The sequence below is a fragment of the Natrix helvetica genome, assembly GCF_964273705.1.
Source record: "Natrix helvetica genome assembly, chromosome: 3".
In the NCBI taxonomy this organism is placed as follows: Eukaryota; Metazoa; Chordata; class Lepidosauria; order Squamata; family Natricidae; genus Natrix; species Natrix helvetica.
In genome coordinates this window covers 108,675,691-108,696,170 of record NC_138549.1, presented here as the reverse complement: position 1 = coordinate 108,696,170, position 20,480 = coordinate 108,675,691, and the positions used below count along the sequence as shown (strand labels likewise).

General features: G+C 34.6%; 1 protein-coding gene across 3 annotated transcripts in view; it reads right to left on the bottom strand.

Annotated features, from left to right (window-relative positions):
* The window catches only part of USP24 (ubiquitin specific peptidase 24), a 77,527-nt gene that overhangs the window by 24,433 nt on the left and 32,614 nt on the right, over positions 1 to 20,480 (bottom strand). For all 3 annotated transcript variants that reach the window (XM_081949605.1, XM_081949603.1, XM_081949604.1), the window contains exons 22-45: positions 19,486 to 19,539; positions 19,070 to 19,185; positions 17,033 to 17,099; positions 15,372 to 15,482; positions 15,051 to 15,149; positions 14,814 to 14,975; positions 13,666 to 13,751; positions 13,427 to 13,520; positions 12,489 to 12,644; positions 11,437 to 11,534; positions 9,896 to 9,991; positions 9,566 to 9,794; positions 9,249 to 9,408; positions 8,938 to 9,093; positions 8,146 to 8,216; positions 7,322 to 7,482; positions 5,863 to 5,924; positions 4,903 to 5,094; positions 3,651 to 3,768; positions 2,378 to 2,522; positions 2,073 to 2,192; positions 830 to 955; positions 298 to 396; positions 119 to 201 (exon numbers count right to left, since the gene is read on the bottom strand). In XM_081949605.1, the coding sequence (XP_081805731.1) occupies positions 119 to 201; positions 298 to 396; positions 830 to 955; positions 2,073 to 2,192; positions 2,378 to 2,522; positions 3,651 to 3,768; positions 4,903 to 5,094; positions 5,863 to 5,924; positions 7,322 to 7,482; positions 8,146 to 8,216; positions 8,938 to 9,093; positions 9,249 to 9,408; positions 9,566 to 9,794; positions 9,896 to 9,991; positions 11,437 to 11,534; positions 12,489 to 12,644; positions 13,427 to 13,520; positions 13,666 to 13,751; positions 14,814 to 14,975; positions 15,051 to 15,149; positions 15,372 to 15,482; positions 17,033 to 17,099; positions 19,070 to 19,185; positions 19,486 to 19,539 (2,861 nt within the window). The remainder of the gene's footprint in view (positions 1 to 118; positions 202 to 297; positions 397 to 829; positions 956 to 2,072; positions 2,193 to 2,377; positions 2,523 to 3,650; positions 3,769 to 4,902; positions 5,095 to 5,862; positions 5,925 to 7,321; positions 7,483 to 8,145; positions 8,217 to 8,937; positions 9,094 to 9,248; positions 9,409 to 9,565; positions 9,795 to 9,895; positions 9,992 to 11,436; positions 11,535 to 12,488; positions 12,645 to 13,426; positions 13,521 to 13,665; positions 13,752 to 14,813; positions 14,976 to 15,050; positions 15,150 to 15,371; positions 15,483 to 17,032; positions 17,100 to 19,069; positions 19,186 to 19,485; positions 19,540 to 20,480) is intronic.

Here is a 20,480-nt window from a genome sequence, read left to right as displayed (position 1 = left end):
AAACAGTGATTTTTGTGTTTGCCATGCATAAGCTTACAATAGCGGATCTCTTTCTTCAACTATAGATTTTCAGTAGGCGGAGAGAGAGAGAGATCTGCTCTATCTGATCTTCACTTACCTATGAGGACAATCCTTACAGATTTTCTGATCAGAATATATGCCCTGAAAGGTGTTTTTAAAGATCTGGTCTCTTCCTATTTTCTGTAAGAGATTGAAAGGCCAATAGCAGATTAAGTGAACATTCATTGAAACAATGACAGTGAATTACTATGCAGATGTACCAAAACTGTAATTCACCTTAAGGTATTCATCCATTTGATCTATGAGGCTGGTGAAGAATTCATAAGCATCTTGCTGTTCACGTACATAAAGCTCCTTGTTCCACATCTTAAAGATCTATAAAATATAGATGTAATCCACTTAGTTAAATGCTTCAAGATCTGTAAATGTCACTAGAATGCACTAAGTAATAAGCCAATCTAAACAGGAAGAGAAAGGTGCCTTCTTATCCTTACCCAACTCTTTTTATAAGAAAATATATCTTCTCCTGAGAATATTACTTTGGATTCTCCTTGTGAGAATATTACTAAAGAAAAGAATACTACTCGAGTCTATTGCAATTGGGAAGCTAATACATTTAGACAAACAAAAACAAACATTAAGATTCTGTATCACTGAGCGATTATAAGTAGGGCTAAGTAAAATAAAATATGAATCCTTCACAACATTACTGTTTTTTCACAATGCTATGATCTGAATTATCATTTGAAATCATAATGACAAAAAAAGGGGAAAAAAGGATTCCTACTTAAAAAACATAAAGTGATACCTTCCAGAAGTTTTCCGGTATGTAATATTGCAGCTTGCTTTCCATTAAATGACCAAAGAGGGATTGAACTTGATAGAATACATTGTCATCAGGATTGTCCATGTTGTCATCAATTGAAAGCAATGCCTTTATAAACAATTTTGAATAGTGTTTATTGAAAGTGCAATAACTAAATCCATGCCTCACATCTCTACTGCAATCCTTCATAATCAGCTCAGGGAGGAACATCGTCATTCTTTATGAATGCCCCTTATTTTTCCTCAAAATTCTCTCAATTTGGCATTTATTTTCCATTGTAGGTCACTAAATCCAACAGGCATTTAAAAATGAAATGTTTAGAAGAGCCTACTTAAAAACTCTCTATTCTTATTTCAACCCTGCATAGATTCCTGTTGTGGCCCAGCAGGATCCGGTTGAGCTGCTTATGGACTTGGATAGCGAGGAACCATATGAGTCTGCCCTGGACGATGTGGGGGACCCTGTGCAGGGTTCAGACTCAGAGCAGGGACCAGAGATGCTGGTTGGCCACCAGGAGGCGCCTGAGGCATGGAGCAGTGGGGAGGATCAAAGGCAGTTTGTCCCTGATGCTAGATAGAGAAGGGCTGAGAAACGGAAGCAGCAACTCACAGAAGATGATTAAGCACAGGTGGTTGTGGATTGGTCCCTCCCAAGAGATTATAGGTGAGGCGTTGGGAGGGGACATTTGCAGGAAACAACCGTTCGAATTAGTAGTTAAGAAAATCTATGTATTCTAGCCGTGTCTGTTCGTTTGGACTATCTGCATTGCTTCATTTGAATTATGTGGGTTTCTCTATTGAACATGAGTGTCTGGGCTCTCAGCCAAAGGATTTGTTATCTCAGTAATTAAACAGTGGTAAACAGCCAAGCCTGTGTTCTGGTTTATTCACAGGGGTGGAGAGGGGGGTCAGAACAGATTCCTTACCAAATTCATGTTATAGTCCTATAAAACTCAAAATAAAATAAAAAGATAACTGTTTGCACTGTATTCATATTGAACAACTGGAGAATCAAATTTAATTTTTCTTCCTTACCTCAGCATTAAATCATGTTTGACTATCCCAGACCTAGTTTGTTAACCAGTTGTTAAAATGGGCCAATTTCAAGTTGCTGCTTATCCTCAAACTTTTATATGTCAACCCTCTTTCCTTCCTGAGAAACTTCTATGTATATAGTTAACAGGCTTGCTAAAAGCATTTTTCACAAGACTGTGAATAAATATTACCTCAGGCAGACCTGGTTGCATATACAGTTGTTGGAAAACTGCATTCATGTAACAGGTAGCTCCACCATTTTTTAGCCCCACAAATCCAAAAATGGATCGACCATCTACAGGTGGGAGATACTGAGGGTAGAGGCAAGAAAGAAGAAAAAAATGTAACATAGAAAAATAGATGTAATTTACGAAGAACTAATGTTGCTGATTGAAATATTTGCTTTAAGTATGGAACTTACCCATATGATTTTATTCAATATATATTTATGTAAACCTCTATTACTATTTGCACTAAAAAAAGCCAGTTTACTTACATCAAATTCCTTGGAAAGAGCTGGATCAAGTTGGTGATGCATCGAAAGCAATTCTTTCGTAATAAGCTGAAGATTTGAGGGTGAACTATCAGCCAACATTACCAGAACCTCATATGCTGCCAAGCGACTATTCACCGTACTGCATCTAAAACACCGGAATCAATTATTCATAGTCAATATTCAGCTGTTAATACTTGTAAAATATCATAATCTGTTTCCAAAGAGAATCAACTGAGGTTTAGTGCCTTTTTGTTCAAAGCAATTCTAAAATTTAATTTCCTGGATGAGTTAAAGCTGTTATACTGTACATGCAGACCAAGGAGATAGTTATGTTTGATTCTACTTTATAAAGTAACATCTGGTGGAAGATGTAATTAAGGGTGGACAACTTTTATTGGGTCATGGGCCACAGTTACCATTTGATTCTGCACATTTGATCTCAGAAATGGGGAGGAATTGAATTCCATAGCAATATTAATACGGTAACATTAATTGATGACTTGGTAGCCCTTTTTCAGTATGAAGGGCTTGAGTGATTTGTCTAAATCAAATTTGATGGAAATGATCAAGATGTCAAAATCTAGAAATATATATGATAATTGCAAATCATCAAATTGGAATAAAATAAATTACTATTTAGAAATAGCAATAGATTTGGACAGATAAAGTGATATAAAATTGAGAAAGTGGAATAAAACAAAACTTTAAATGTTATTTCTCTACACATCCAGAAAATACTATTTATTTAGCATTTTTTAAATTTATTGAATTCTAAATATTTTAGGTGGATTACATTATAAGAACAAGAGAATTAAAAAAGCAAAAGCACAAGGAAATTTAATATCCATTCCACATTCTCTCTACATAAACCATAGAATATTTTTGCTTGGTTCCCAAAGAATAGCAGAGGCGCAAGCAGGCAATCATAGCTAAGAGAGCTCTCTCTTCTGACAACCAACTGACAACCAACTTAACTTCATTCAGCAAAGGTATTTATTAAGGTAGGTAAATATTAATAAATGACTTGGGACTGATTTATAATGACAATATCATGAAACTCCTTAATAAGCTTTTTGGGGACATTCATTTTAGTTATTTAATTTCAAAATGAAGATAACTGAGTGAATGATAGGAAATGCAGATATTTATTTAAAATTGAAAAGACCCTATTTTGATTTACACATGGACAGAGCTGATTGAATAAGTAACATAATACACCCCATCCCCTATGCACTATTCTTTACTATCACCAATACACTAATATATGCTTTACTTTGGGTGAAAATCTTGTTGAGTAACAGCAATGCTGCCAACAGGAGAATGACTATTCAGGATAATCCTAGATGCTCGGAAGAGGAAGTCATCTAATAATGGTTTGATCAAAGATGAACCTATGTAAAAAAAAGCAAAACTATTATTATCAGCTAAGCATTAACGTATTTGCAGAAAGCATTTATAGAACAGATTGGTATATTGCTAGACCAACAGGTGATCAAAAAACATGTATTTGTCAGAGTTTTCCAGGTTCAAATCTGGCTTCCCCATTAACTTCGCTTGCCAGAAAATCACAAAAGAGGACCACATGATTTCAGGATACCGCAACTGCCATAAATATGAGTCCGTTGCCAAGTATCTGAATTTTGATCACATAACCAGAGGGATGCTGCAAGTGTGAAAAACGGCCATACGTCACTTTTTTCAGTGACGTCTTAACTTCAAATGGCCAGTAAACAAACCGTTGTAATTCGAGGACTACCTGTATATATGCTATATCATATTAAAATGTTCCATTAAAGTTAGAAAAACTGTTGAGTATTAGCAATGTTTGAATTTCAGTCCAACCACCCATCCATCCAAAGAGGCACAATAGGAAGGAATATATAGGAGGAAATACTAGCTCTTGATCAAATATAAAACTTTTGTCAGCATTTTAAGTATAGCAGAGGAATACACAGATTCCTTATCTACCTTGGTGGGGGTGGGGGTGTTACCAATGTTCAGAGGCAGGGGAAGTATGCAGGGGAAGCCTCTGTCAGAAATCGTCCACTGACTTTGACAGAGGAACTTTGATATTTTTCTAGTGGGACTTGGAATGCTATTCTAAAAACCATTCCTTTGTTCTCTAGGTATCTTATCCTGGAAATAATATTTTAATTTCATTTGCACAGATTTCATATAAAACATTTATTGTGTTTATATCTTTATGTATCTAAATAATATAATACACACAGACACAAACACAGATACAATAACCGAATAGAAATAAACTTCTTTGTATTCGATTTAGTGCACTGTACAATTGTAGCATCTTACACACCGTGTTGAAAAAATAAAATTCCCATACAGCAGCACTCCCTGGTTTTGAAAATAGATTTACCTGCAAGCTTCCATGAAATAAGAGTATTTTCCAAAAGACAAAGATGATACTGAGAGAAGAATGTCATAATTTTTAACCAAAGTTGTATTTACGTTCAACTTTGTAAAAGAGTAAATAATTGTGTTACAATTAAAACATAAATAGTTACCTAACATTTCCTTTTCTGCTCCACAAAGTGAGAGAAGAGTTTTAATAAGTCTTAAATGTCCTGCTAATAATACATTGTCAGCTTCACTGGTTTCACACTCAGCTGCACGAGTAGGTTCAAAATTATCCAACCAAGTGATTTCATCCTCCAACATGACAGCTGGACTAATTTTTAATTGTTCCATTTCTGAAGCTAAGAGATAAAAACCAAATAAAGGAAGGGGAGAAGGAAAATAGTAAGCACACCACTATAATCAAATAGTCCAAAGAGAAACATAATTAAAATCAACACTAATGCTAATTTAAGGCACGTGACATAAAGTAAGCATTTACTTTAAAAATTAATGTAGTTCCACTCCTTAAAAATAACATGACTGAGATCTTTCAGATAGTACAACCTGCAAATACATATATAACTTCAAATGTGGTTCTGTTATCAGAATCAAATATGACAATTTACATTATTACATTAATTTCACATCTTAAAAATCATTTTATAAATAGTTATTGAAAAGGTATACAGTATTTACTCATATAGTTTATATAACTGTATGTATGTATGTATGTATGTATGTATGTATGTATGTATGTATGTATGTATATCTTATGTATAGTTAGTTTAAAAAATATCAGAATTATTCTGGCTAATTATTAAAGCTCTATAAAGATATTATTTCTATCAACAAGACAGAATAATTTATTTCCTTAGCCTTAAAAGTGGGATTAGCAGATACTGCTATTCTTTTGCTTGTTCAGGATAAATATAAACTGGATTTTGAACTAAATGATAGAAAGTTTAAGACAAAGTTCACCAAAAAAAAATTGTAAAAATAAAATAGTTTCAGTTGGCTTTTTCAGAATAAAAGGTTTTGGTTGTTGTATACCTAGAATTCTATATTTTTTTTTTGATAAAGAACATTTTCTTTTGCTATTTAAAGCAGTTTTAGTTCCTACTACTTACATGTAAGATCGTCCAATAATTGGCATCTAAGATCAAAGTACTCTGTACATTGGGACAAGTGTCTAAAAAAGGAATTCAAGCAATTAAGCATATGACATAATTTGTAGAAATCTTTATACATACATTGTTTTCTCATACACATTTTACTTTGAGCTAATGGATCCAAACATGCACATTTTGTATTAAAAAATAAAATTGCATTTTTCTTGTAATTTGTGTAGCTGGGAACTTAAAATTGACCTATATTATGTTTACAAAAACACAATAGCTTAAAATCTTAATTAAAAACAAATTTGCTACTAGGATTTGCTACTCCTTTTAATGCCTTATACAGATATTCCTGCATGTCCAACAGAATGCCACTTTTAAACCAAAAACGTAATCATAATTTGAAAAAGATTGAAATGTAGAGATTGGCTTATAAAGCAATCTTCTAATTTAGGACAACTGGAGATGCTGCTTATGTGTTACTACATCTTATCAACTCCCCCTTGAAATAATTAAGTGATCTCAGGCTTGGCATTGAAGACTCTCAAAAGTCTTCCTTGGGGAAAAATGTCCTGGGATTTTCAATAAAATCATTCACCAACTATAATTATGTTGATAAATACTAAATTATTCAACATATCAGCAGTCCCATACAGGAAATGTTAAATTTGATTCTTTCAACAGTAGAGGAGGATTCTGAACAGTCAAAGGATTGAAATCCACTTATCCCCATACAACCCCATCTTTTCTCCATGACCTCGGTGGGGAAAGGGGGGGGGGGCATAATAGCACTCCTGTTTTTAATTTCTTCTATACTAAGAATATAGAATATGAAATTTATTATGGTCACAGAGCAGCAAAAGACAAGAATCGATTTACAATAATATTAATATACTAAACCAGTGATGGCTAACCTTTTTGTCACCGTGTGCTGAAATGGGTACAGATAATATTCCTTAAATGGGAAACAAGTTTAAAGTCTGTCTTTTGTCTGTTTTCCATGGCAGTTATTTTTTGCTGATATTGTTTTGACTTCAAGATTTAATATTTTATTTTGTATTTAAATTATTTTGCCACACTAAATGGAAGCTATTTAGGAAACTGTGTTATGGCAATGAACAACAATGAACAATGAATAAAGGGAAGGGATCAAATTCAGAATTATTAGCTTGACCTATTTTGTTTGCGCATATTATATAGTCACATAGTTAAGAATACATTAACTTGGCAAAAGGCTATCACAAATTACTTTCTTCAACTGCCCATTTAAAAAGATCTTACATGAAGAAATGGGTATATTAGGGCCCAACAATTTCTATATAATGGCATCGTTTCCACAGGCGTAGAACACATTCAGTTCACTTCTAGCACTTAGGTATTTTGCTAACTCTGGCCGAGTTATTTTTATTTAGGTATACATTTTAGACAAATGCTTATGTTTAACTCTGTTTAACTCATATCTCCAGCTTACCTCTGGTTGATTCCTCTCATGATGCTGGTAGGTGACCAAAGGGGCAGCTGGGCTGTAAGAATGACACTCAAAAGAAATTGGTTGGGTTTCTGAACCTCAGGATGAGCCAATGTATCTGTCTGACTAAGGGTATATAATTGATCACAGGCAACACGACGAATCTGGAAAAAAGAAACGCAAATTCTGATCACAAGCCTTTCAAAACAGAAGTGCTTTAGAATCTGCAAAACCAGCTTCACATTTTGCTCACTGCACATTAAACTAAGCTTTTTAACATGGATTCATCTGAAATGCCTTTTATGGCTCTTTTCTTTTACTGTACTTTTTTTTTTGTTATGCTACCCCCACTAAGCTCCTTTTTTTGGTTTCGAAATTCTGATTGACAGTTCTACTACCCAATCATTACAGTCTTCCTTGCTTATGGTCTGCAAACTAGAAATCAGTTGATATCTTTAAAAAAAAACACTATAGTACCATGCTAACCGTAAAATTAAATAGAACTAAAATTAAATACATTTCTCACTGGATAATTTTCTCTATGCTGACAAGTGACATTCTGCATGAAGCAAATATAATTTTGATTTTAAACTTGTGTACATGCATTAATAACATTTAAAATTATGTAATGTATATGTGTCTTTGCCCAAGTACAACTCTCTAATCCTAGGAATTATATGCAGCATGTATCAATCATGTAAAAGTAGTTTATGTCAGTAACAAATATTTATCACTTGTCCCTTATACATATGTCCATGTCAAAGATGTTTATGTTGCTAATGTTCCGGGGGGGAAAAAACTTTGAAATAGAAATGCAAGCTACTTACCTCAGCACTTGGTGAACCAAGTAGTATGTCTATGATAAAATCAGCAACACAAGGGAGATTGTAGAAAGATCCTAAGGTAAAAAATATCCTGTGTTTTCAAGGTGTTTTTTAAAAATATGTTGCATAATTTTATATTATTAGCATTAATATGTCATTTCAGAAAATATGGTCCTTAACTTACAACCATTTGTTTAGTGACCATTTGAAGTTATAACGACACTGAAAAAAAGTGACTTATGACTGTTTTTCACACATATGACTGCTGCAGCATCCCCTTGGTCACATGATCAAAATTTGGATACTTGCCAACTGGCATGTATTTATGACAGTTGCTGTGTCCCAATGTCGTGTTTATCTTTTGCAACCTTCTGACAAACAAAGTCAATGGAGAAGCCAGATTCACTTAACAGTTGTGTTATACTAACTTAACAACTTCAGTGATTCCCTTAACAACTTGGCAAGAAAGTTGTAAAATGGGACAAAGCTCACTGAAAAAACCGTCTATCTTAGCAACAGAAATTTGGGGCTCAATTGTGGTCGTAAGTTGAGGATTTATCTGTATATAGCATTTATATCATATACATTATGTACTGATCAACTCCCAAGACTTTGAAAAGGGTACATGTTCTTACAGCAAAATGTAAGCATTAATAGAAATAAGGAAAAGACGAAACCAAAATTTGGGAAGGTTGGATTGAATCTTCACAATGTATTAGAACCCGCTTTATGTAGCACAATTATTAATGGAAGTGATATTAAATATAAAAGTGTAACAGGTTCCCACAAGCTTACCTAGTTGTTGGCTACGAAGTTGTAGACATGTAACCAAGAGGGACAAAGCCTCTCCAGCAATCAGTGCATCTTTGGTGGATACTGAATGCTGCCTCACACAGATTCCAGCATGTAGAGTGGTTGGTTCCCCTTCACTTCCTGAACTGCAATTGCTCCCTGCGATAGATTGAAAAGAGAGATCATATAAAAGCATCTTCCTTTTCAGTCTTACATTTCTCTCAGGTTTGGACTGAATCAGCTATTGGTAGAATCAAATGACTTACACAGAACAAACTCTCTGCTTTTTCAATTAAATTGAGCTAAGGCAGTACCTGAGCTGCTAAGCCGATTACGAATCCCAACAGGAAACAAGGTGCTGCTTTCTTTTATTGGCTGGCTGCTCCCCACCAGATCAAGGCGTCCTGCGGCCGCCGCCCATGAGAGTCGCATGAAACAAGCAACTGTTGATGTGAAGTCACTTGCATCCATGGTCTGTAAAGAAAAAGGAAATTCTTTTTTGCTTGAAATAAAAAGACAAGGTGACACTTCAAGTAATCACAAATCAGAACACTGTTGTGATCAGTCTATTAACATTCTACGCAAAAAAATATGGAACCTTTTATTTTAGTAGAGCTTTAGTATTACTTACTTGTATTGCGACTCGTGCGGCAGGAATGATCTCCTCTACTCTAATGGAGGACCTGTCTGAAACAGACAGTTGCCGATACGAAGATTTCTCTGGAGTTCCACAAATGGACATCTGCCTGGTAGTTTGCCGACTCACGTTACGGAAAGGGCGTGATGAAAGTGTTTCCACTCCACATTTAGCTACATCTTCATCTAATAAAGTTGGCATTGTTTGCCCAACAAGCAAAAACCTAAACATAAAAATGTGCCGTTTTAACTGTGAAGAGCATTGACAACATTAAGACCAAACTATTCAGTATATTACAAATTTCTCAGCAAATCAAGCACATACCTTGCTAGCTGCAAACAGATGGAATATACTCCCTGTCTGGTTTCATAGTCTACTTCTGAGGGGATGGAATCTCTCTGCATGACATTCACTACCAAACTAGAAAACAAAACCATTTGATTTCTTTAAATAATAAAATTAAATGTGTAGAAAACTAGCAATGAGACAGATTTTTTTCGCAATATAGTATGAAAACTGAACATTGCTTAACTGCATGAAAAATTACACCAATTCTTACAAACAGAAGTCTGCTAAATGATTTACGTCAGGGGTGTCAAACTCGATTTCATTGAGGGCTGCATCAGGGTTGGGTTTCATCTCGGGGGGGGCACGTGGTCAGGGTGGACATGGCTAGCTCGATGTCACTTATGTCAGGGGAACCTGTGTTGGCCTGAGAACTGTGCCAAGTGAAAATGGAGCTCAGGAGGGCAGCCCTCCTGAGTTCTATTTTCACTGGCAGAGGCACCAAGGGCCGGTCCTTCACTGTTTCCAGGACAGTCCTGTGGGCCACATCTAAGCACCCCATGGGCTGGATGTGGCCCGCGGGCCTTGATTTTGACACTCCTGATTTATGTGTTCACTATACTACTATGGCAGAATTAAGTTTATGTTACTGTCCCAAATGTTCTACTTCCAATGATTGAAAATTCTACTTTTTTGTATACACAAAGTTATACTCCTTCCTCCCTCTCCTTTCCCTGAACAATGGCTGATATACTGGTACTTCAGTTGCTAAGCTGTGTATGAGATGCAGTAGTTAACATTTTTGGAACATCCCTGTCTAATGTCTGAAAGTTGAGTCATGGCAACTGGACTTCTTTTCTTTTTGGTTTGAAATGTTTTGCTGTTTATTCAAGTAGCTTCTTCAGCCTAATTAGATAGGCAGTGAAATGCTTCAAATCAAGAAGAAAAGAAGTCCAGTTAGTTGCAGGATTCAATTTCCAGATAATTCTACCTGGATAATTGAAAATCTTCATCATCTTCTCTGTCTAATCCTTATAGTTTTAAAAGCCAGAATACTGGTCAACTGCCAAATATCCAGGAATATGTTCAATGTTAGTATGGTTTCCTTAGTGACCTTGATACCTGTGAAAGTTTCAAATTTCAGGAAACCATTTTTTGGAAAACAAGTTCCATTATCACACAATTCTTTAAATAACAACTTTATTTTCTTTCTTGTAATAGGATTTGTTTTCTGAAATCAGCCTCATAACAGTTATGCAGAGGTTAAAACCAAATTAAAAACTGAGAGTCAGTTGTAGGTGGTAGCCCTATAGACAGCTTATTTACAGAAGACCTATAAGTGAAAGGAGACGACAAATACTTTCAGTAAAATTGACCACTACCATGTATGTAAATTTGAAGCTATTTAGAAAGTATGAATTGTATATGAATAAATGAATTAGTAAGACAAAGTTACACATCTTCCTATAATATTTGGAACAGTTGCCTCAAAATTAAGTTACATTTAATTTAACTGACTAAACATTCAACAGTTTGACCTTAGGTAACCCTTCAGCTGATTGAAATATTTAAAAACCAACCTCAAGCCTCCCGCTCTAAGGAAGTTTTCACAAAACGATTTGGCACAATTTCTTGCCATTTCATCATCTGCTGTAGGCATTAGCTTGGAACTCAATACCTAAAAATATTCATATTTTCAGAAACATGCAATTAAACCTATTTCATCAAATACTTTGCATGATTTCCTACTTGGCAATAGGCAGCAATATCTACTGTTGAATACTATTCAGAATATTATGCAATTTAAAAAAAATCATCTGAATTCAAAGGGTCCTTTTGATTCACTTCCCACTCACTGGTTATAATGGTGAGTGGGAAGTGAATCAATACAAGTAATAATAAAGCTTCTTGAATATTAACAAAGCTTTTTAATATGTTAAGTTTAATTCAGTACCAAACACTCATTTCAAGGAACAATTAAGAGGCACTTTAATGCTTATAGTATATAAATATAATTTAAAAACAGAATTATAAAATGATGAGTGATATGTATCATCAATGCAAGGCAAACAATAAAGAGTTGTTTGCTTGCTGAATCTCTGTAAAAAAGATAATCTAAACTAAAAACATGGCACTAATATAAAATAGGCAAATTGGTGCCTTTTTGAAATGCTGGACTTAAATTCTTATTCATTTTAGGCAGCCGGATCAGAAAAATTATACTTCAAAGCATTCGACTGTTACATTATATTGTTTACTCCTGGTTTATGAAAAGTTTCATTTTAAAAAATTAATTGATCTATACTGCATTATAGTAACCAGACTTACTATAAATACCTTAATTACTATAAATAATAAGAATAATTGCAAATCTAGCAAAATTTGCTCTAGTGATCATAGCAACCATTGAATAAATGTATTATTTTATGGTATTAAGAAGTCTCCTAGCAAATAAGCATTGCTCTAGTTAACTCAGTACCTTTTGTATTGACTTGACAGTTTCCCATTGTTTTTCTTTTAAGACAGGAAACTGTTCTAGCCTTACATGAAGATAATGGGAACTGTACAGATAGGCAAAACATGTGTTATAAGTGTGACTTTGACCTATCTCTAGCCACAGCTTCATTCTTACCTCAAGATTATAAAGCACCCTAAAGGTAGACATTCCTGGAGCAAAGGACCTGAAAAGACTTTCAAGTATGGAAGCCGCACTAGGTTGGTGTTGGTGCTTTGCAGATAGAGAAGGAGATTTTGAAGACTGAGCATTTGTTTCAGAAAGCAGTGTTTTCTAAGAGAAAAAGGAGCACAGAAAAAATAAAGGGTATTCTTACATAGTTTGTGAAATTATTATAAATAACTCTCTGTGTATAAAACAATCTTACATAGAGCACTTATAAGCCCTAACAAAGTTTCAAAAACATTCATTACATTTTAAGCAAAATATATTGCATTTTTAGAGCCTCCAAACTAATTGTCTATAAATAGATTATCCTGTAATCTGCTTTCCCACCCCCCAAAAGTAAGCTTTGCTTAAGTTTCATGAAATTAAACTGTATATGGAATATAGTTAGGATTCAGTGCCTGTTGGCTGCTGCTTTATGGAGGCAGTTCATCCAGGAGTATTAAGATTATATTAAATGAGCATGTAACTTAAAGAGACGTACATTAAAGATAATAAATTCTGCTGTATTTTTAGGGGAGTCCTGCCAGCTAATGCACAGCTATGCCAACACTGCACTATTTTCCAGTCCCAGTGGCAGCAAACACATTAGACAAACTGTATGAATCTCTAGAAATGAAGTATTCATATTGAGCAAGTAGGGAATAGCCACTTTACAAAATCGATATTCCATTTTATCCAAACTATCAGAAACCATTTTAATGTAGCCAGTGACAATTTACATTTTATTCCATAAGAACTAATAGGTTGCATGGCTTCAACTTATTTCAGCTAATCATTACAATTAATAGCACTCTAGTTCTCCTTTCACTCATTTCGATATGAAAAGTTAAAAAGCAAATAAAACTTGATTATTATTAGTTTTTATCATTCTGGTTGGCAATTGGTACCTTTCGTCCAAGTGAATCTAATTGATCAAGAGCTTCCTGAATAGCTGGATCAGTAGGAATCAATAAAAGAAGCCTCCGAACTCTCAAAGTAATCCTGAAGAATTTAAAAAAATACATGATGTGCTTAGGTTTCTGCTGGAGGACAGTCTGTGTGTATTTGCACACGCTTTTAAAGAATCTGGCTCTTTAAACTCTGCAGCCATAATATTTCCATACTACATTAACAATGCTTAACTTACCTCGGCTCTTCCAGGTTAGCAAGCTGGTAAAGCATATCAAATACATTGTATACAAGGGCCATTACTACACCAGGAAGGGATTTTTCCTAAGGATTAAAGAATATATTATGAGTTCTTTCATCTCTTTTAAACAATCTTATTTGTAAGCACAGCAGCATAAATTTAAAACTTGGCCTAAAGACGTAAGTTTTCCTTCCTTTTCTAGCATAAGACTTTTTACACCAACTTCCAGTTATCTCCTCAAGGTAAACACTTAATATGAACTGCAAAGAAATCAGGACAACTATCGCTGTTCTTTTTGTGTGTGTGTGTAAAAACAACAGAATTAGCAGAACATTACATTTCTGAGTTCTGAATTATCCGAGTTCTGGGATGAAATATTTCTCTTTGAACTATTTTAGGGACAACTCCTACTTTAGCATTTTTCCTTGTTATTTACAGATGACATTATTTCAAACAATTTGGATGCGCTCGTTTCTGAAATTCTAGTAAGATTTTGTTTAAGTCTTAAAGAGGTTTTCCACTTTAAGTTCATCTCACTTTCAGAACATCAGCTCTCACCACATTTCTAGATAATTTTTAAGCTTCATGAGCAACTTGGGATTTTCTAGGAAACAAATGACTAAGATGCCCAAATGCATGTACTATAAAAGTATTATTGTAATCATTTAATCAATATACTTTGTATCTGGGTAAAGGGAACAATATTAGAGAGCAAATCATGGGTGAGCAGAATTCATTTTAGAAAACCAATTTAATAAACATTGGGTATCTGCAAAAAAAAAAACCCACAAAAAAACCCAATGCTAGAAAAGGAGAGATAGAAGATGCAATCTCTTCACTTACAACATAACCCTATCCCAAAGGTGCTTTCAAAAAGGAAACTGGATTTCCTTGACTTTTCCTGAAGACACTTCACTTCTTCATGGATTCCCCAGTTAGTTAGGACTGAAGAAACTCATTGGATGAGAAGTGAGAAGTCTTCAAGAAAAATCAGGAAAGTACAGTTACCTTTTTCAAAGCATCTTTAGACAGCCATGACTTGGATGACTGATAACCTCTATAGACATACACCTAACTCTGACGGACAGTACCACGACAACTTAATGAAAAATATGAAATCCACATTTCAGTCTTTCGTGCTTTACCTGTTCCATTGCGTATGATGAACTGAAGACATTGCTACTGCTGCTGGATGAATCGGCAGAACTTGCTGATGGAGTTCCACTTCCCAATGTTTTTACAGTAAGTGATTGTTCATCAGAGAAGCCTAGCTGATGAAGGAGCTTCTGATCTTTATTCACTGTTAACTGAAATAATTAAAAAAAATCCTTAGATTTAGCAGACATTACAACTCGAAATATACTTACAAGCAACTAACATACCAAATTTTCATTGGCAAAGATCTGAATATTGTCCACAGGGGCATTCAATAATTTTGCTATTTTCCATCTGACACTTCCGATTGTTTCATTGCTATGAGCCTGTAAAAATAAAGACAATTTTGTCATTCAGACTCTCAATTGACAACCATATGTCATCACCATATGAAAAGTGTAAGTACATATTAATATGCTCCATGCTGTCTCTCAAGTTCTCATGTTTTTTAGCATGTTACATATTATCCTTTATATCAATTTCTTCTTTTTTTTTTACTAGGAAATTCTGCAATCCTCCAAATATTACCACAGTATAAAATTACATACCTCTACTGTAAATGTATCTTTGGTAGACTCATATGTGACATTGAGAGTTAGAAGATGTCCGTGAAAGGAGGCACCATGAGGTAGAATAGTACGAGGAACAGAGTAAAGATCCTATAGAGGGAAGGAAAAATATATATTTATATCAGTGGTGGGATCCTTCTGGTTAAACAACTGGTTCGATGATCGCGTGATTTGCTGTATGTATATATATATATGTGTGTGTGTGTATGTATGTATGCATATGTGTGTACACACACACACACACACACCACTGTATATTATTCAAATCACTTCAGCAGCATGCAGGATCCACAACCAACTGGCCTCATTTACGATAACCTTCAGTTACAAAGGAAACATCCTACTTCAATCCAGAACACACCAACAGATCAATTCTCTATAACCAGGCTCTCCATTATAATTGCATTAATATTAATATTGACACGATAGGCAGCGATACTCAACTGCCTCAAAAATAAACCAGGCTGAACTATCCACACAGTGAGCTCAGTGTGCAGATCGAAACATACCAATTCCCAGGGGAGATCCTACTAAATTACTAGCTACAAAGGCAAAACAACAGAATATGCTGGGTTGTTATTCACAACTACTCAAACACACCAATAATAATCAGCAACCCGTACTGGATTTTTATAGGTTTTGGTGGCAAGCCCATATTCGCATACCCAATCTGAAGAAGATTCTTACAAGCACCGGGACAAAAAACATGGGAACAAGCAAGCCCAACTGTCTATTTTACCCCACATCTACACAGACATTTCCCTTTCATACAAAGCTTTAAACACAAAGTTAGAATTGCTTTCACATGACTTCTTCTATGTGCAGTCATCTGCCAGCAATGCTCTCTGGATTCTACATACAACTAAAACAGGCCAGACCTTGCACAAAAGAATTAGTGGACATTAGCCTGTCATCCAGACTCAAAATAAACTCAAGCTGACAGCAATATTTTAAACTTCCAAGGCATTCCACCATAGCTCAAAGTGGAATTTGGAACAAAGAAACTTTGTTAGAACAACTGAGTTGAAAACATAGGAACATACATGTATACATTAAGAGATTTTAAGCTAGTTTAGAACAACATACACAATAGGTTCTTAATACATTCCCATTACTGATAGGTACTTGTATTCTGCTTCCTAAGAAATGTCTATCAGCATAACCACCGTCTCCCCCGCTCCCTTCCTTTCATCATCCCAACATATTTAAACACCACATTAGTCAAGTCATTCCATGTATTTGATGAAGTCAGCTTCAGCTCATGAAAATTTATCTCTTAAATAAAATGGTCTACAAGCAACCAATATGACACTCTTACAACTATGACAAAGGATAATTGAAAGCTATTCTTGATAATTCCAGGAGTCAGTTGCCTTAATTTTCTTGACAGGCAACTGACTTTATGTATAGAATCTGCAGCTATTAAAACCGTTTTCTAATCACACTTGTCCTTGCTGTTCCCCCACCCCCATCCCCATATTCTCAATGCAAGATTTCTTAAAGTTGGACTAAGGCATACTTATTTGAATTAAGCTGCAGAATGAATCCAATTATAGAAACAGATATTAAATAATAGATTCCCAGATACAAACTAAGCATTCAGTAAATCAAATATCTGTGCAAAAGTATGTTTCTTTTACCTCTATTGTGATAACATAGCGTTCTGCCAGAAGTAGCAGCCTCTCAATTATTACAAGTTTTGTTGACCTAGATTTAGATAAGCAGAGATTTAGATAACTTTAAACAATATTTGAACTGATTTTGAATTGGGTAATCATTATCAAAAATGTATATTTGGATGACCTTTGAATAAATAGCAGAGATTTGAATGAGCTTCTGCAGAACATTTTCATTTTCAGAGAAGTTGTTTTCTGGTATATGATATAAGTACATGTCTTACCATGAAATAGTATTAAGTACATACAGGTATACATGCAGGTGTGTTCAGGTCCAAGGTAGCAATTAAATAAGGAGCTGATTATTACTATTTCTAAAAAAACAGTAGTGTAACTATATTTTAAAAGAAAAGAAGGGCTACAATTGAGTAGAAAAGCCCTCCCATCTCAAGTGATATACAGAAAACATGAAGCAATTATTTTAATATATTAGACAATTTCAATTAATGAAATGTATCACACATGAAGATTCAATTACAATATTTATCTCTTCCTGTATGTAGTCTGTCCAATGATTCATAGCAAAAGAAGAAAAAAAAGAAAAGAGTACAAGTTTTCCATATTTTTTGTATTTGGGATGAGTTTTATTTCAGAATAATATTGGTAACAAATATATTACATTAGTAAGTTAGAAATATGTTGCAGGACATCCACTTTAATAGAATAAAAATACGTATCAAGAAGGAACATGTTCATAAGCTTGAGAACGTGTTAATTTATTTGCAGATGGCAAATAAATAAATATGTGTTTGTCCGTTTCAACAAAATTAATAGGACAGTGCATTAAGAAAAACTCTGAATTTAGCCATGTGCCCAATTTAGCCATTTTAACTATTTTTAAAAGTTACACAGCAAACAATGAAAACATCTGCTAAGGATTCTTTTGTAGCTTCTGCCTTCAAAAACTGCCACAGAACAGAATATAGCAATGAAGCACAATCTAAACAATTCATTTTATTTTACTCTGTGAATAAAATAACATTAGCAATAGCAGAAATATACTTTAACGGCTTTTGGCTTGAAGTTTTTTTCCCTAATGCTCAAACATGCAGATGTTTGAACATTAGGAAGAAACTTCAAGCCAAAAGCCGTTAAAGTATATTTCTGCTATTGTTAAGAGTTATTTTATTCACAGAATCTGTTTGCCAGAGATGCAAATAGCAATAGTTTAAACAGATCTTTGAGTTTATGTGATGCGAAAATTAATCGTTATTCCTTCCTTAACATTATTGCGGTCATTAAGCAGCACACAATGCTATTAGTCACAGTTCTGCACGTATATAGTTATCATTCTGGCATTTCACTACCTGACTGCAAAAAAAACCACAGAGACAAATGATTACATTATCTGTAATTGTTATATTTCTGTAACAAAGAACAGAGTGTCCATTTTCTCTGCCCCACAATGTTCTTAAACTTTGATTATGTATGTAACTGTCCCCTCCAAGGGCACCTCATCCCTCAACTAACTCTAGAAACATGACTGGAATCTGTGCCTTCTATGGATTGCTAAGTATCTACTTCCTGGAATTCTTTAGAAAACAAAACTCACCATTCACGTAAAGCAGCAGCCCCAAACTTTTGGGCACCAAGGACCAGTTCTGTGGAGAGAAGGTTTTTCCCCAGACCAAAGGGGACACGGTTTCACATGCCTGCATCCCTCAAATTTGCTTTTTTGTGCAGACCAGCTGCTGCCAGCATCGGTCCACAGATCAGAGGTTGGGGACCTCTGACATAAGGTGAGCAACTCCAAAAATAGCACAAATTGTAACAGCTCTGTTTGGTCCCTAGTTCAGGAAAACTTTTCATTCTAAGTTTGGCACAGAACTCCAAAATACACTTTGTTTTGTTGATTTTACATGAAATTGCCATTTTGAGCTTCAAGCATCTTTTGCACACCCACAAGTCATTTCTAAATCTTTTGTATGTAAGTCCTGAGAATTGAAAAGGAACATGGATAACATGTTCATATGACGTGGTATTGTGGAAGCATAAGCTTACCTGTATGGAGATTGTACTGATGTTGCCACAGTTGGCATTGCAGTTGCTGTCAGCATTTTGGTAGCTCTGGTAACAGCATGGGTCAGCGTTGGACCACCAAGAGCTGAACTGGCTGCCTACAATGAAAAACATTATTGCTGAACTAAAGTCAAGGCTAGTTAGATGACGGCAACCACTGAGGCCACATTGGTAAAACAAGGAGATATAAGTCGATACTTAAATTTTGGTGTCAATATTTATTGACACTGTAGTTAACAGGTAGAGCAATTTTGTCTGGAAACCACTTTTACAACTCATCAATTTATTGAAAATTCAAGAACTTTATGGAGCATTTGATTATGACTTTAGAATCATACAAGAATAAAATAAAACAGGAAATAAAGAAGAGATATTTATTTTAGAAAGTGAATCCTTACTTCTAATCTTGAATAACAATCAGCAATAAATTTCTTATGGAGTGACACAGAATCCTGAAAATAATAAAGAACAAGCAGTTAAATATATATAGAGAACACAGCATTCTTTAAAACATGAATTGCTAAATGTAAACATGAGTAAGATTGAGAAAAAGAAAAATAATTGCTTAATAAACTTGCATTTTTATATTTGGTGTAATTCAGACCATCCTAACCTAATAATTTGCTAGCATAACAATGAGCAACAATTTCCATTCTTTTTTCTTTCTTTGTGTCCCACTTCTAGGATGTGACAACTAATAGTTCATTGTATTCATTGTGTTACGGAGCATATCAGATTGCTAAATGCCTGTTAATATACAGTATATATATTGTTTATAGTTTACTTGAAATCTTGGGTCAAATTTTCTATTTTGTTCCAAAAATGGCATCCAAAGTAAATTTATAAGAATCAAAAAATTGTAAATGTTACTGGTTAAATGTTATTTTTGGGCATATTTACACAACGCAACAATATAAAAATAGCACATATTTCTCTGCTTATTCCTGCTAATTCTTTCTATGAATTCAGCAAACATGCTATGAATGACTCCATCAACAATAAGTTTAGCATATTTTCCAAGGAATGATTTGGGTGAAATGCTAAAGAAGACAAAACCATCTGGAGTTTGTCAGCTCACAGGAAGAGCTAGTGAAAATGATCAAAGCAGCATGGATCAGCAAACACTTCCTCCCAAGCCAAACTCTCAGAAATTTACCAATGATGTATCTGACAAATGCATACCTAATCAATGCCTTCTTTCTTCAAACAACAAACTTTGCAAGAGGAAACCTTTTATAAGGCCAAGAAGCTTAAATAAACACTAGAATTAATAGAGTGCTAATTAAGAACTCTTTTCTCTTGCAACTTTCCTTTTATTGAGACAATCAAGGAAGACCAAATCTCCTTTAAATTTGTTTATTCCAAAACATTAGAGAAGTGGTGGGCAATGTGC